This window comes from Oryx dammah, unplaced genomic scaffold, assembly GCF_014754425.2.
Source record: "Oryx dammah isolate SB20612 unplaced genomic scaffold, SCBI_Odam_1.1 HiC_scaffold_14, whole genome shotgun sequence".
Taxonomy (NCBI): Eukaryota; Metazoa; Chordata; class Mammalia; order Artiodactyla; family Bovidae; genus Oryx; species Oryx dammah.
In genome coordinates, this window is record NW_024070198.1 from 49,909,797 (window position 1) to 49,923,083 (window position 13,287).

General features: G+C 55.4%; 1 protein-coding gene across 1 annotated transcript in view; it reads right to left on the reverse strand.

The window, feature by feature from the left end:
- CFAP46 (cilia and flagella associated protein 46) overlaps window positions 1-4,141 on the reverse strand; it is a 94,253-nt gene extending 90,112 nt beyond the window's left edge. Inside the window, exons 1-6 of the mRNA XM_040255147.1 lie at window positions 3,941-4,141; window positions 3,243-3,367; window positions 2,963-3,094; window positions 2,444-2,508; window positions 1,399-1,563; window positions 266-389 (exon numbers count right to left, since the gene is read on the reverse strand). Of these exons, the coding sequence (XP_040111081.1) occupies window positions 266-389; window positions 1,399-1,563; window positions 2,444-2,508; window positions 2,963-3,094; window positions 3,243-3,367; window positions 3,941-3,989 (660 nt within the window). The 5' untranslated portion in view covers window positions 3,990-4,141. The remainder of the gene's footprint in view (window positions 1-265; window positions 390-1,398; window positions 1,564-2,443; window positions 2,509-2,962; window positions 3,095-3,242; window positions 3,368-3,940) is intronic.
- Window positions 4,142-13,287: the final 9,146 nt, after the last annotated feature.

Below are 13,287 nucleotides of genomic sequence, written 5' to 3' on the forward strand. Positions count from 1 at the left end.
CCAGTTGAATTTTATACATAAAATGAATAGGTGATGAGCACTCTTTACACACACTGTCACGGTAACTATTTTATGAGGTTTCTGCTAATTTTTTAAAAAAACTCAGTGTGGTTAAAAAGGGAACGTTCAGCCACGAGGAGGGAAAGATGGTGTTTTGTCCTGTTCATGCTTGCACGCCTGTGTGTGTGTCTATATCCCAACGGATGGGCTCGGCTGTTTTCAGACAAAATGACTTCTATCTGCATATGTGAATATTCCGACTCACCATCAGGGCAAATATTTGCCGGTACTTCTGCGGCACATGAGCCTTGATGAACGGTGCTGCGGTGGCACAAAACTTCGCGGCCTCCCCGCTTTCCCCAGCCTGCAGGTAACACTCCAGGAGCTCCCTGGGTGACACGGGAGCAGCGCGTGTTAGACCTGGACAGCCACGTTTTCTGCCACTGAGGTCTAATGACCAGATTGCAACATGCGTGTTAAGTCACTTCAGTCGTGTCCAACTCTTTGAGACTGTATGGACTGTACCCCACCAGCCTCCTCGGTCCATGCGATTCTCTTCTCCAGGCAAGAACACTGGAGTGGGTTGCCATGCCCTCCTCCAGGGAAGTTTCCTGACCCAGGAATCAAACCCACGTCTCTTAAGTCTCCTGCAGCGGGTTCTTTACGTTCTTTACGTTTATGATAACCTGGGTTATCATATTTTTATTAATTTTATGTTTTACAAACTTCAGAAAGATGCAGAAATTGGACAGCTCCTCACCCCAGGCACGGTCTGGGGCTCACCTGACTGGCCCAGACCTAGAGTGCTGGGCCTCAACTCTCAAAGGGGCCGGGGCCTGTCCAGCAGTGATTCTGTGTACCTCAAACAACAGCCTTCAGAGAGAAGGCATGGTTTTACTGATTTTCTGTTAAAGCTTCCCCAAACCGCATAAAAGGTGAGAAACACCTGCAGACTCTGGGTTCCAGCTTCACGGCCGGCCCTCTGGGCCTTCCCAGCACCCGCGCAGTTGCTGGCCACACACAGCGTCCCCCAGATACAGGAGAGCGTCACCAAGCGCCTTTCAGCCCGCCCACCAGGCCGCCCGCTCGCTGGGACCAGCTGCTGAGCCGCTCGCTGTAGCCCCACAGGGCCATCCGGCCAGTCTGGCGCGCAGGGGGCGAGCTTCCCCGGGCAGGGCGCGTGTTCCAGCTGGGCTGCCTGTTCCTAGAAGGTCTACTTTCCCGGTTTCTTCAGTTCCTGGGTTTTGAGTAGAAGCACGCTTCCTGCAGTAACGCCCGTCTGCTCAGGACACCGTGGCGCCTTGGGCAGAGTTGAGAAACTTCTGCGGACAGGGCGCCCCAAACCTGGTTCCCAGTTCAGACCAGAGAGCGGAGGGGCCGCGAGGGCGGGGGACTCACAGCATCAGCTCTGCCTGCCACTCCTTGTCCTCCTCCTCCGTCTGGCTGAGCGCGCTCACCATCTGGGCCAGGCTGGGGACCAGGTAGTGGCGGTAGCCAGGCTTGAGAAACGGCCTCACCATCTGCCAGTAAAGCACCGACGCGTTGTACACCAGGAAGTAATACCTGCGGCGCCAAGAGGGGACAGTGAGGCCCCGGAGCCGGCCCGGGCCTGCCCGAGGGAACCGGCTCCGTGTTAAGCAGTGCGGCAGCCCCGCCCGGAGCAGCCGTGCGCCCCGCTCCAGCTCAGACCCTGCCGCGACGGAGGGGCACGGCACTGACCAGGCCCCTTCCCAAGGGCGCCCACCCCTCGGGCTCTGAGGCTCCAGAAACACCCACTGTCCTCAGAGCTTCGGCTCAGGGTCAGGCCTCGCCCCCCAGACATCCCTGCCAAGGAGGGGTCTGCGGGGCTGGGGCCCTGTACCCCCAGCGCAGAGGAGGCCGTCCACAGCAGACGCAGGGAGGAGGGACAAATAATCCCAGGGCTGACACGCAACTCCTAGGGCTGAGTGTGTCCTACTCAGATACGCTGTGTCAACAGCAGTTTGTATGCAGATTTAACAATTTCAGTAATACTTCTTTTTGATGACGTATTAACTAAGCGGAAAACTGTGCCGGAGTTTCAGGAGAATCACCCCTCCAGACACAAGGCCTCGGGCCAGGGGGAGTACAGGACTGTGGGGGAGGGCAGGGGGGGGGGCCCAGTGCCAGTCCCCCAGAGAGGACCGAAAAGGAGACTCCTAGGGACTGGCTAAGGGTGAGGCTCCCACAGGGACAGCAGACAAAGGTCGTCTGCAGGTCACAGACTTTGCCCAGGAAAGAGGATGCAGCAAGGGCAGGCATGCGTGCACGTGGCCAGCTCCAACGTTAGGAGACGTGCGCACACAGCCAGAGCTGCAGTAAAGCACGAACAAAAGAAGACAGAACCCTGTCACCCATGCAGAGCCACCTGACAAACTCCGGCCCTGAACCTTCCAGTTAGAAACGGCCGCTCCGTCGTGCCCACCTCGGTTCTCCTTTTGCAAAGTTGATTGCCTTCATATACTGAGTCACACAATTTTCAAATTCCTCCTAAAACAACATAAAGAATGCACAGTGAGCCCCCTCCCTGTGCCCCTCCCCTGCTCCCCCCACACCCCCTCCGTGAGCAGGCATGACCACGCACTAGGACGCAAAGGTCAGAGGTCAAAAGGACACAAGCCAGACCCCAGGGCTTAGGGAAAAGCACAGATGGAAACGCAGCATCACATTCACTGAAGATGAACCCGGTCACCCGACTCCCAGCAAAACCCCGCTGGAGGTGGGGGAAGTGCCGCGGGGCGAGACGTGGGCTCCGAGGAGAATCAGAGGAACGCAGGGGAGCCACAGCAGCGCCAGCAACGGGGCATTCAGCGCAGGATGGCAAGCGAGCCGCGGGGCACTTCGCCGTGCCAGCAGACTCGAGGTTGTGTACTCCAAGGCTCCCTCACTCAGAAGGAAGGGAATCAGGAGGAACCAGCTCGCCGGGCTCAGGACCCCCTCTCACCATGTTTTCCGTGGACTTGGGGGCACACAGCTGGGCCCTGCACAGGTGCGCCCGGCCCAGAAACTGGGTGACCGGCCCCTTCACCTTGAAGTACATCTGGATGCAGTCTTCACTCACCTCCCGCTGCCCCATCTGCGTGAGCACAGAGCCCCGGGGGAGGCTGGGAGATCGAACAGCCCTTGGACCACCCACCAGAGGCCCCATGCTTCCCGACTCCAGTGTAAACCAGGAGATCAGGGTCCCCTGAAGCTGCCTCCCTAGGGGCCCTGGGACTAATCACCTTCAGGGCCTGCTCTGCACATAAAACAAACAGGTCAGGGCTGAAGCTCTCTGTGGGGTCGAACTCGGACTTGCCCAGGTTGGCGGACTTAATCAGCTGGTAAGCCCTCTTCAGGGAGTCAGCATCTACCAGGACAGGAGTGAGAAAGAGGCGGTCATCAAGCGGCCACCGCCCCGCAGAGCAGCAGTGGGGACGGTCAGGAGGCCCCGGACTGGGCTGGACTCGGGCAGGCTGGGCCCCGCTGGTGTGCTCCTCTCCGGGGAGGAGCCCAGCGGCAAGGTGCCCCGAGCCCAGCCCAGAGAACCCCGCGGCAGCCCTGCGGCTCAGGCTTCAGGAGCCTGCGAGGTGAGTGATTCTGAGGAACAGTTAGGAAAAACGAAAGCTTTCCTTTAAAAAGGCACCTCAGTTTGCCCAGGTCAGACACATCCTCGAAGTGCTGGCTTCAAGGGGTCACTGGATCAGGTAGGGCGGGGGTCATCAAGGTGGGGAGGGGGTCCTGGTAGGCCCTGGGGTCTCCCCAGGGGCTGGGATTCAGCGAGGCCCCGGGCTTCCCTGGGGGCGGGTGGTGGGCGGGTTCTGGGGTCTCCCGGGGGCAGGGATCCCTGGGTCCCGGGGTGTCCCCAGGGACTGGGATCCAGTAGGTCTCGGAGTCCTCCCGGGGGTGGGGGTCGGGGGGGGTCTCGACCTCCCCCGCCCACCCTGCTGGCTCTCGGCGCGGGCCAGCTCCTGCGTTATGACCAGGTCCATGGCGCCGGCGTCCGAGGTGCCTACTGCCCGGAGGTCTGTTGGTTTTCTGTATGCTGGAGCCTCGAGGTTGCCTAGCGACGGGGATGGACGCGAGACTACGGGTCGGCGGCGGGACCAAACTTCTCCCGAGGCGTACCGCGCCGGCGCCCAGCAGCCCCGCGGAGAGGGCCTGGGGAGGGGCCTGGGAAGGAGCCCGGGCCGGGGCCGGGGGCCGGTCGGGGGCGCCGGGCGGAGCCGGGGCCGCATCCTCGCCGGCAGGTCCGCAGCCCTGCCGCTGCCCGCGCCCCTGGCCGGGCTGCAGACCGCAGCTGCACCCGGTCCGCGCTGGATTCCGGGGGTCCCGGTTGGGTGTCGCTGGTCCCAGATGCCTCAGCCTCCGGCCCTGGCCCTCGCCTTAGCCCCTCCCAGGCCCCCAGAAAGCGGCCCTGTTCCTCAGCGTGTTCACTCACTTACCGTGCAGATGGTTCTGTGCCGCCGCCGCTCGCAGGGGCTGATCCGGGCCTGCGGGAGGGACGGGCCGCCCGCGTGGGGGAGGACGCGACACCTCACCGAGTCTGTGTGTGCCCCGCCCTGCAGGGGCAGCGGGGAGCCTGGCCCTTGGTAGAGAAGGCACGGCCCTGGAAGGGCGCTGGGGGGATGCCCCAAGCTCAGGGCAGTCGAGCTGAGGTCTGAAAGAGTGGACAGTGCTGGACACAGGAGGGCTGAGGGCGCTAAGGGAGGGAGGGCTCCCCTTTCTACAGCCTGAACCGGGGCGCTGGCGCCAGGGAAAGACTGACGAGAAGGCGCGGGTGAGGAGTGCCGTCCACCGGCAGGCGCACACGGTGAGGGCAGCAACAGAGGATGGTTGGTGATGGCTGTGGGGCTGGGAAGGGCCGGGGGCCCACAGCACGGAGACTGCACACCCCAGGAGGTGGACGGGGCATGGAGTCGCCCTGGGACGCTCTGGGAAAGGGCGGATGTTGGAGGACTCAGAGCGGGTGGCAGGCCTTCTGTCTGGGACAGGTGGATCAGGGCCGACGTTTGTGGGAGGAGAGGCCAGGGCTGGAGGTGCAGGCCTGTAGGGAGGTGCGCAGAGGGGATGGGATGCGGGTGAGACCGCAGAGGGGGAGCGGGGTCCCGAGGTAGCCCTGGAGACCCCTGGGCCTCAGGCAGCAGGAAGAGCTTCAGGGATACAGAAGGGAGACTGGAGAGCTGGTCCGGATGCCGGGCAGGGCTGGGTCCGGGAGCCAGGGGAAGGGGCAGGGAGGGGTCAGCCAGTCACATGAGGCCCAGACAGCGGTGAGGTCAGCTCTGAGAAGTCCTGTGGGTTTAACAGCACCCAGGAGGAGGCTCAGGAGTGGCGTGTCTAATAGCGCTGTGGGGAAGGGGCGGGGGAGGGCGGGTGGGAGAGTGAGCATGGGGAGGAGCGGGAGGTAAAGACTTGGATCCATAATTCTGTCGAGAAGTCCGGCTCCTAATGGGGAAGAAAGAGACGGGTGGGCAGGTGGTGTGGGGCCTTTGGGGTCTGGAGAGGGGTCTCTCAAAGGTTTATGACAACGGAGCACTTTTCAAGTTGAGGGGCTTTTATCCATAAACAAAGTGATGGAAGTGAAACATCCTGTGGCGTCTACCAAACCCTGGCAACTGTGTCTCCTGACAGCCAAGAGAAGGGCAGAAATGGAGCCTTTAAGACAGCGTCAAAACCAACTACTGCGGAATAAACAAGATGTGTTAGTAGTGATCCACAGAAAAATAGAAGCTCCCCGTGAACCCCAAGCTCGTGAACCAAGCCTGACCTGTGACCCATCCTTCTTTCCAGCCTGATCTTTCCTCTTGGCACAATCTCAGAGCCCCAGCAGCGCCTTTTGGAAATCGACAGTGATTCTGAAGTTTACATGGAAACACAAAGGGCCTGGAATGGCCAAGATAGCCTTGAGGAAGAAGAACAAAGGTGGGGGACGCACACTCCTGGATTTGGAGACTTACTCTAAAGCCGGGGTGTTTCGAACACTATTATGTTGGTGAATAGACAGCAGGACAGAACAGTTCAGAACCAAGCCGCACGCTCTTGCCAGACGTGCCATTTCAAGAGGGAAAGGCAAGTCTTGGCAATAAGGATGCCAGGACAGCTGGGCAGGGAGTGGCCAGGGACCCACATCATACCGTGGACAGAGCTAATTTGAGCTGGGCCAGAGATAGACTTTGAAAGAAAAATGTACATGGGTACAGGTCCTTGAGTAAAACGAAATACTTTGCCAGGAGAGGGGAGAGGGCGGCAGACAGGACCAGCGGTCAGCCAGTGGGCGCCTTGCCTGGGAAGGTGAGGGAGACCAGGTGGTCTGGGGAGGGGTGCTGGGTGTGGAGGAGGGTGGGGGCTGGCTGAAAAGGGCCCCTGTGGGATCTGGGTTGGGGGCTGTTAACCCCAGGTGGTACTCTCTCCCCTTGAGCCTCCCGCAGGGCCCAGCTGATCACATCCAGGGCTAGAGAAGGTCCCCTGGGGCCCAGGAGGTGGGAGGCTGAAGGGGCAGGTGAGGGGCTGTGAGTGCTGGCCTGAGGTGAGCAGGAGGGAGGGCCGGCAGGCAGAGGTGGGGCTGGGCCTCAGGGAGGTGGCCAGAGGAGCCCAGCAGGCCCGCCTGGGAGGAGGAGAGCGTCATGGGCCCTTTGACAGTGGCTGAGGGGCAGCGGAGCGGCTCTCCCTCACTCATCCTCCTGCCTTCAGGGAGGTCTTCTCTCTCTTCTTCTCGAACTCAGGAGTCAACCCTGGTTTGGGCAGGCACGGGATGGTCCTGCTGCGCACCTCCCTCATGAGCAGTGTTCTGGTCACTGTGACGTGGCCTCAGGGGAGTGTCCTCACAGGGAGAGTGCCTTTCTTTGGCCCTTCATTTAGACTGCTGATTGGGAGGGTGGCTATGAAGACCAGGGCTTGAGCAGCCGTTTTGTGCCGTGAGAAGGAGGCCTTGCGCTGGGTGAAGGGGCCCAGTGTCCTATGCAGCTGGCTGCTCAGTCAGGGGCCCTCACAGGAGGGTGCAGCAGACTTCCCTCTCGCTGACTCTGCGGCCCCTGCGTTTCCTGAGACGCCCAACTGACACCACCACCAGGGCTTAGCTATGCCTGTGGGTGGAGGGTAGGGCCCAGACGCAGACCCCAGGGCAGTGGGCCAGTGGTCCACTGGAGAAGGGAATGGCAAACCACTTCAGAATTCTTGCCTTGAGAACCCCATGAACAGTATGAAAAGGCAAAAACGATAGGACACTGAAAGAGGAACTCCCCAGGGCGGTAGGTGCCCAATATGCTACTGGAGATCAGAGGAGAAATAACTCCAGAAAGAATGAAGAGACGGAGCCAAAGCAAAAACAACACCCAGCTGTGGATGTGACGGGTGATGGAAGTAAAGTCCGATGCTGTAATGAGCAATATTGCACGGGGCCTGGAATGTCAGGTCCATGAATCAAGGCAAATTGGAAGTGGTCAAACCAGATGGCAAGAGTGAACATCAACATATTAGGAATCAGTGAACCAAAATGTACTGAAATGGGTGAATTTAACTCAGATGACCATTATATCTACTACTGCGGGCAGGAATCCCTCAGAAGAAATGGAGTAGCCACCATGGTCAACAAAAGAGTCTGAAATGCAGTACTTGGATGCAATCTCAAAAACAACAGAATGATCTCTGTTCGTCTCCAAGGCAAACCATTCAATATCACAGTTAGCCAAGTCTATGCCCCAACCAGTAACACTGAAGAAGCTGAAGTTGAACGGTTCTATGAAGACCTACAAGACCTTTCAGAACTAACACCCAAAAAAGATGTCCTTTTCATTATAGGGGACTGGAATGCAAAAGTAGGAAGTCAAGAAACACCTGGAGTAACAGGCAAATTTGGCCTTGGAATGCGGAATGAAGCAGGGCAAAGACTATTTAGAGTTTTGCCAAAAGAACGCACTGGTCATAGCAAACACCCTCTGCAAACAACAAGAGAAGACTCTACACATGGACATCACCAGATGGTCAACACTGAAATCAGATTGATTATATTCTCTGCAGCCAAAGATGGAGAAGCTCTATATAGTCAGCAAAAACAAGACCGGGAGCTGACTGTGGCTCAGATCATGAGCTCCTTATTGCCAAATTCAGAGTTAAGTTGAAGAAAGTAGGGAAAACCAATCCCTTAATACAGTGAACGTGAGAAATAGATTCAAGGGATTAGATCTGATAGATGTGCCTGAAGAACTATGGACAGAGCTTCATGACATCATACAGGAGACAGGGATCAAGACCATCCCAAGAAAAAGAAATGCAAAAGGCAAAATGGTTGTCTGACGTGGCCTTACAAATAGCTGCAAAAAGAAGAGAAGCTAAAGGCAAAGGAGAAAAGGAAATATACTTATTTGTATGCAGAGTTCCAAAGAATAGCAAGGAGAGTAAGAAAGCCTTCCTCATTGATCAATGCAAAGAAATAGAGGAAAAAAATAGGATGGGAAAGACTAGAGATCTCTTCAAGAAAATTAGAGATACCATGGGAACATTTCATGCAAAGATGGGCTCAATAAAGGACAGAAATGGTATGGACCTAACAGAAGCAGGAGATATTAAGAAGAGGTGGCAAGAATACACAGAAGAACTGTACAAAAAAAGATCTTCATGACCCAGATAACCACAATGGTGTGATCACTCACCTAGAACCAGACATCCTGGAATGCGAAGTCAAGTGGGCCTTAGAAAGCATCACTACAAACAAAGCTAGAGGAGGGGATGGAATTCCAGTTGAGCTGTTTCAAATCCTGAAAGATGATGCTGTGAAAGTGCTGCACTCAATATGCCAGCAAATTTGGAAAACTCAGCAGTGGCCACAGGACTGGAAAAGGTCAGTGTTCACTCCAATCCCAAAGAAAGGCAATGCCAAAGAATGCTCAAACTACTGCACAATTGCACTCATCTCACACACTGGTAAAGTAATGCTTAAATTCTCCAAGCCAGGCTTCAACAGTACATGAACCATGAAATTCCAGATGTTCAATTTGGATTTAGAAAAGGCAGAGGAACCAGAGATCAAACTGCTATCATCTGTTGGATCATGGGAAAAGCAAGAGTTCCAGAAAAACATCTACTTCTGCTGTATTGACTTTGACAAAGCCTTTGACTGTGTGGATCACAATAAATTGTGGAAAATTCTTAAGAGATGGGAATACCAGACCACCTGACCTCCCTCTTGAGAAATCTGTATGCAGGTTAAGAAGCAACAGATAGAACTGGACGTGGAACAGACTGGTCCCAAATAGGAAAAGGAGTACATCAAGGCTGTATACTGTCACCCTGCTTATTTAACTTTTATGCAGAGTACTTCATGAGAAACACTGGGCTGGATGAAGCACAAGCTGGAATCAAGATTGCCGGGAGAAATATCAATAACCTCAGATATGCAGATGACACCACCCTTCTGGCAGAAAGCGAAGAAGAACTAAAGAGCCTCTTGATGAAAATGAAAGAGGAGAGTGAAAAAGCTGGCTTAAAACTCAACATTCAGAAAACTAAGACCAGGGCATCTAGTCCCATCACTTCATGGCAAATAGTTGGGAAAATAGTGGAAACAGTGACAGACTTTATTTTGGGGGCTCCAAAATCTCCACAGATGGTGACTGCAGCCACAAAATTAAAAGACGTTTGCTCCTTGGAAGAAAATTTATGACCAACCTAGATGGCATATTAAAAAACAGAGAGATTACTTTGCCAAAAAAGATCTGTCTAGTCAAAGCTTTGGTTTTTCCAGTGCTCATGTATGGATATGAGAGTTGGACCATAAAGAAAGCTGAGCACCGAAGAACTGATGCGTTTGAACTGTGGTGTTGGAGAAGACTCTTGAGAGTCCCCTGGACTGCAAGGAGATCCAACCAGTCCATCCTAAAGGAGATCAGTCCTGAAGATTCATTGGAAGGATTGATGCTCAAGCTCAAGCTCAAGCTCCAATACTTTGGCCACTTGAAGCGAAGATCTGACTCATTTGAAAAGACCGTGATGCTGGGAGGGATTGGGGGCAGGAGGAGAAGGGGATGACAGAGGATGAGATGGCTGGATGGCATCACCAACTCAATGGACATGAGTTTCAGTAAGCTCTGGGAGTTGGTGATGGACAGGGAGGCCTGGCGTGCTGCAGTCCACGGGGTCGCAAAGAGTCAGACACCACCGAGCAACTGAACTGAACTGAACTAAAGGGCAATGGGAGGAAGGGGCAGACATCTGACATGCTTTCTGACACAGTTTTATTAGGTAAAGTGTGGAGCCCAGTGCTTGATAAAATATGGATACACAGGTCCATGCGTGACAAACGCTCCCTCTGGATTTCACTTTGAAACCTAAATACCATTCTTCCCTGGGTGCAGAGCGGTGCACCACCTTGAAGGGAGAAGGCTCAAGTCCCCGCCGAATTAGCCAGCGATTAGTCCTCACGGATGGTTCTCAATTGAGTCTTTGTTTATTCATAAAGACATCGGGCACCATGTGCACAGTAGTTATAAAACATTTATTGCCACCAAGGAAGTGTCTCGCAGACATTGTGTAGTAAGAGACTTCCAGAGTCCTAGAGTATTAAATATTAAAACTTCTGTTTCCAGGTTTACAGCTGCCTTAAACATTAAGAAGACTGGAAAGCAAAGTTATATTTGCAGGACGGTGTGTCATTTAGCAAAGGCATTTCAGGTCAGCCTTGCTCTTTGCTTTATTTGCCCAAAAATCTAGTTGGAAATTGTGGGTCACCAGGCATTCACCCTGTAATTCTCCTCCCCTCCCTGCAAACGCGGGGCGCCTGGTGGATCCTGGACAGAAGGGCCTGGCGTCTGCCCAGGGGGATCCCGCAGGCCTCTCCTCGCCTCAGACTCACCTGCGCGCCTGCGCCCACCAGGAGCAGCACGCCCCAGGCACCTGCTGGTACATCAGAGTGGCATCAGGTCACTATGGGTGGCACAGATGTCCGCTGCATTGATGGCAAGGGTGGGCGAGGGTAACACAGGGCCCGGGGGAGGAGGAGGGGAGGGGGTGGAAGGGGGGAGGGGGAGGGGGGGCAGAGGTGGCGGCGTGGTGGTGGGGGGGGCGGGGAGGATCTGGGCGCAGCCAGAGCTCCAGCTGCTGAGGGAGGAAAGGCCCTGCTCCTGGGAACATCTGACCTGCCCTCTGTGCCTCACCCTGGAGCGTAAGGTTGTTCTGTGCTTTCTTCCCAAACAAATAATTTAGAAACTTCTCTTTTTCCCTTCCCCCCGCCCTACTCTTGAACTGGTTTCATAACATTGTAATTATGTGTTTCTTAAAGGTTCTCTAGAGCGTGTGAAACAGAACATTTTCTTTCTTGTTTTGAGCTGCTGAGTGATGTGTGTGTATGTGTCTGTGTGTGTGTGGTTTGTGTGGATACGTACGTCTGCATATATGTTCAGGCATCTGTGGGTGTGTGTGTATGTATACGGGTGCACACGTGAGGGTGTGGTAGGGCTTTGACAACACTCTCATTTGTGGTACCTGGCTCCTCCTGACAGCTTCTGATTTCCTAATTTTGTGTGTCTCTCTTTTTCTTGATCGTTAGCTAACTTATTTTTTATTTTATTCTTTTCCTTCGTTAAAGAACCAACTTTTGGCTTTATTTATTGGTCCGATCATTTTCTATTTTTTAAGTCCTTTCTTCTTTAGTTCTTATCCTTCTGTCTGCTTCACTTAGCTGTATTTTTAGATGTTGAATTTGGTGCAAGATAGATTATTTTTACCTTTTCCTATTAATGTAAGTTAAAAAGGGTGAATTTTCACCTGGGCCCTCTATTAGCTCTAACCCATGATTTCTGACGTGTAATGTACAAGCGCGGTTCTCTAATAGCTGGTGGGGGTAGGGTGCCCGTTGGCCCGTTGCTGAGGAGACTGGTGGATGCCCGTGAGGTCTGAGGCTGGAGGACCTGGGACCCGCTGACAGGCGGGGACGGTGAATCAGGTTCCGCGTTGGGTCTGCAGCTGGTGCGCGTCACATGGGTGACGGCATCGCCTGAGGTCACTTCTCTGCCCGCCCGCCGTCGCCTTTCCACAGGGTGAGCCCTGACCTCCCAGCTCTGAGCCCCCGGAGCTGCGCCTGCCGCTCCGCAGGCGAGGGCAGAGCCGGGTACTGAGTCAGAGCCCTCAGCCGCCTCCTCTCGCAAGTCGGGTGCATTTTCTCAAGCGGTGAGGTCTCCTGGGATTGCCTCCTAGACCTTCTGTCCTGAAGGGGTCTTTCTTCTTCAGCTCAGTAGTTTATTATGGAAGTTGGAAGCTGCTTGCCTCCTGCTGCTTTAGCTCCCAGAGGAGGCAATGGCAGCCCACTCCAGTGCTCTTGCCTGGAAAATCCCGTGGTCGGAGGAGCCTGGTGGGCTGCAGCCCATGGGGTCGCTAAGAGTCAGACATGACTGAGCGACTTCACTTTCACGTTTCACTTTCATGCATTGGAGAAGAAAATGGCACCCCACTCCAGTGTTCTTGCCTGGAGAGTCCCAGGGACGGGGGAGCCTGGTGGGCTGCCGTCTCTGGGGTCGCACAGAGTCGGACACGACTGAAGCGACTTAGCAGCAGCAGCAGCAGCTTTAGCTCCTCTGTGAGCAGAGAGCACTGGCCGGGCAGCAGCTGCCCTGCGTTTGCCCAGGCTCCTTCCAGCACAGGTGCACACCCGTCCTCGAAACGGCCGCGCGGCGCCCGACACGTCAGCCCGAATACGGGTCAGTTAGCCTAGTAGCGACGCTGCCGCCTCCCCTTTGAGAACACGGCGCCCCGCCCCGCCCCGCCCCCGCCCCCGCGGGCTTCCCTGCCTTCATGCCGCTGGTCCTGCCCCGCGTGCACGTGGGTGCTATTGGCCTGCCCTCTGCACCGTGGGTTGGCACCTCTCGTCTGGCTCCATCTTTTTGTGGAGTCCAGCCTCCTTGACGCGGCCTCGAGGTGCTCACTTGAGCTCGCGTGGTTGCACCGCCGCTGCAGGACGTTGTGGTATAGGCCCGGGTGTTATAAACAAGGTCACCACGAGCTCACTGCCGGTGTCCTTGGATGAGTGTTTTCATCTCTCTGGGGCAAAAGCTGAGCAGCGGAAGGCCGAGGTCCAGGGCAGCTGTACACATGCTTCACAAAAACTGCAAACTCTTTCCCAAAAGACTGCACCACTTTTCACGTCCACCAAGGCTGGAAGATGCCTGGTCCCTGAATTCCCTGGATATTGGGTGACCCTTGGTGTTCCTGTCTGTGGTTTTAACTGTTCTCGCAGGTGTGAAATGGCATTTCATCGTGGTTTGAGCTTGCGTTTCCTTAGTGACGAATGGCGTGGACCACGCT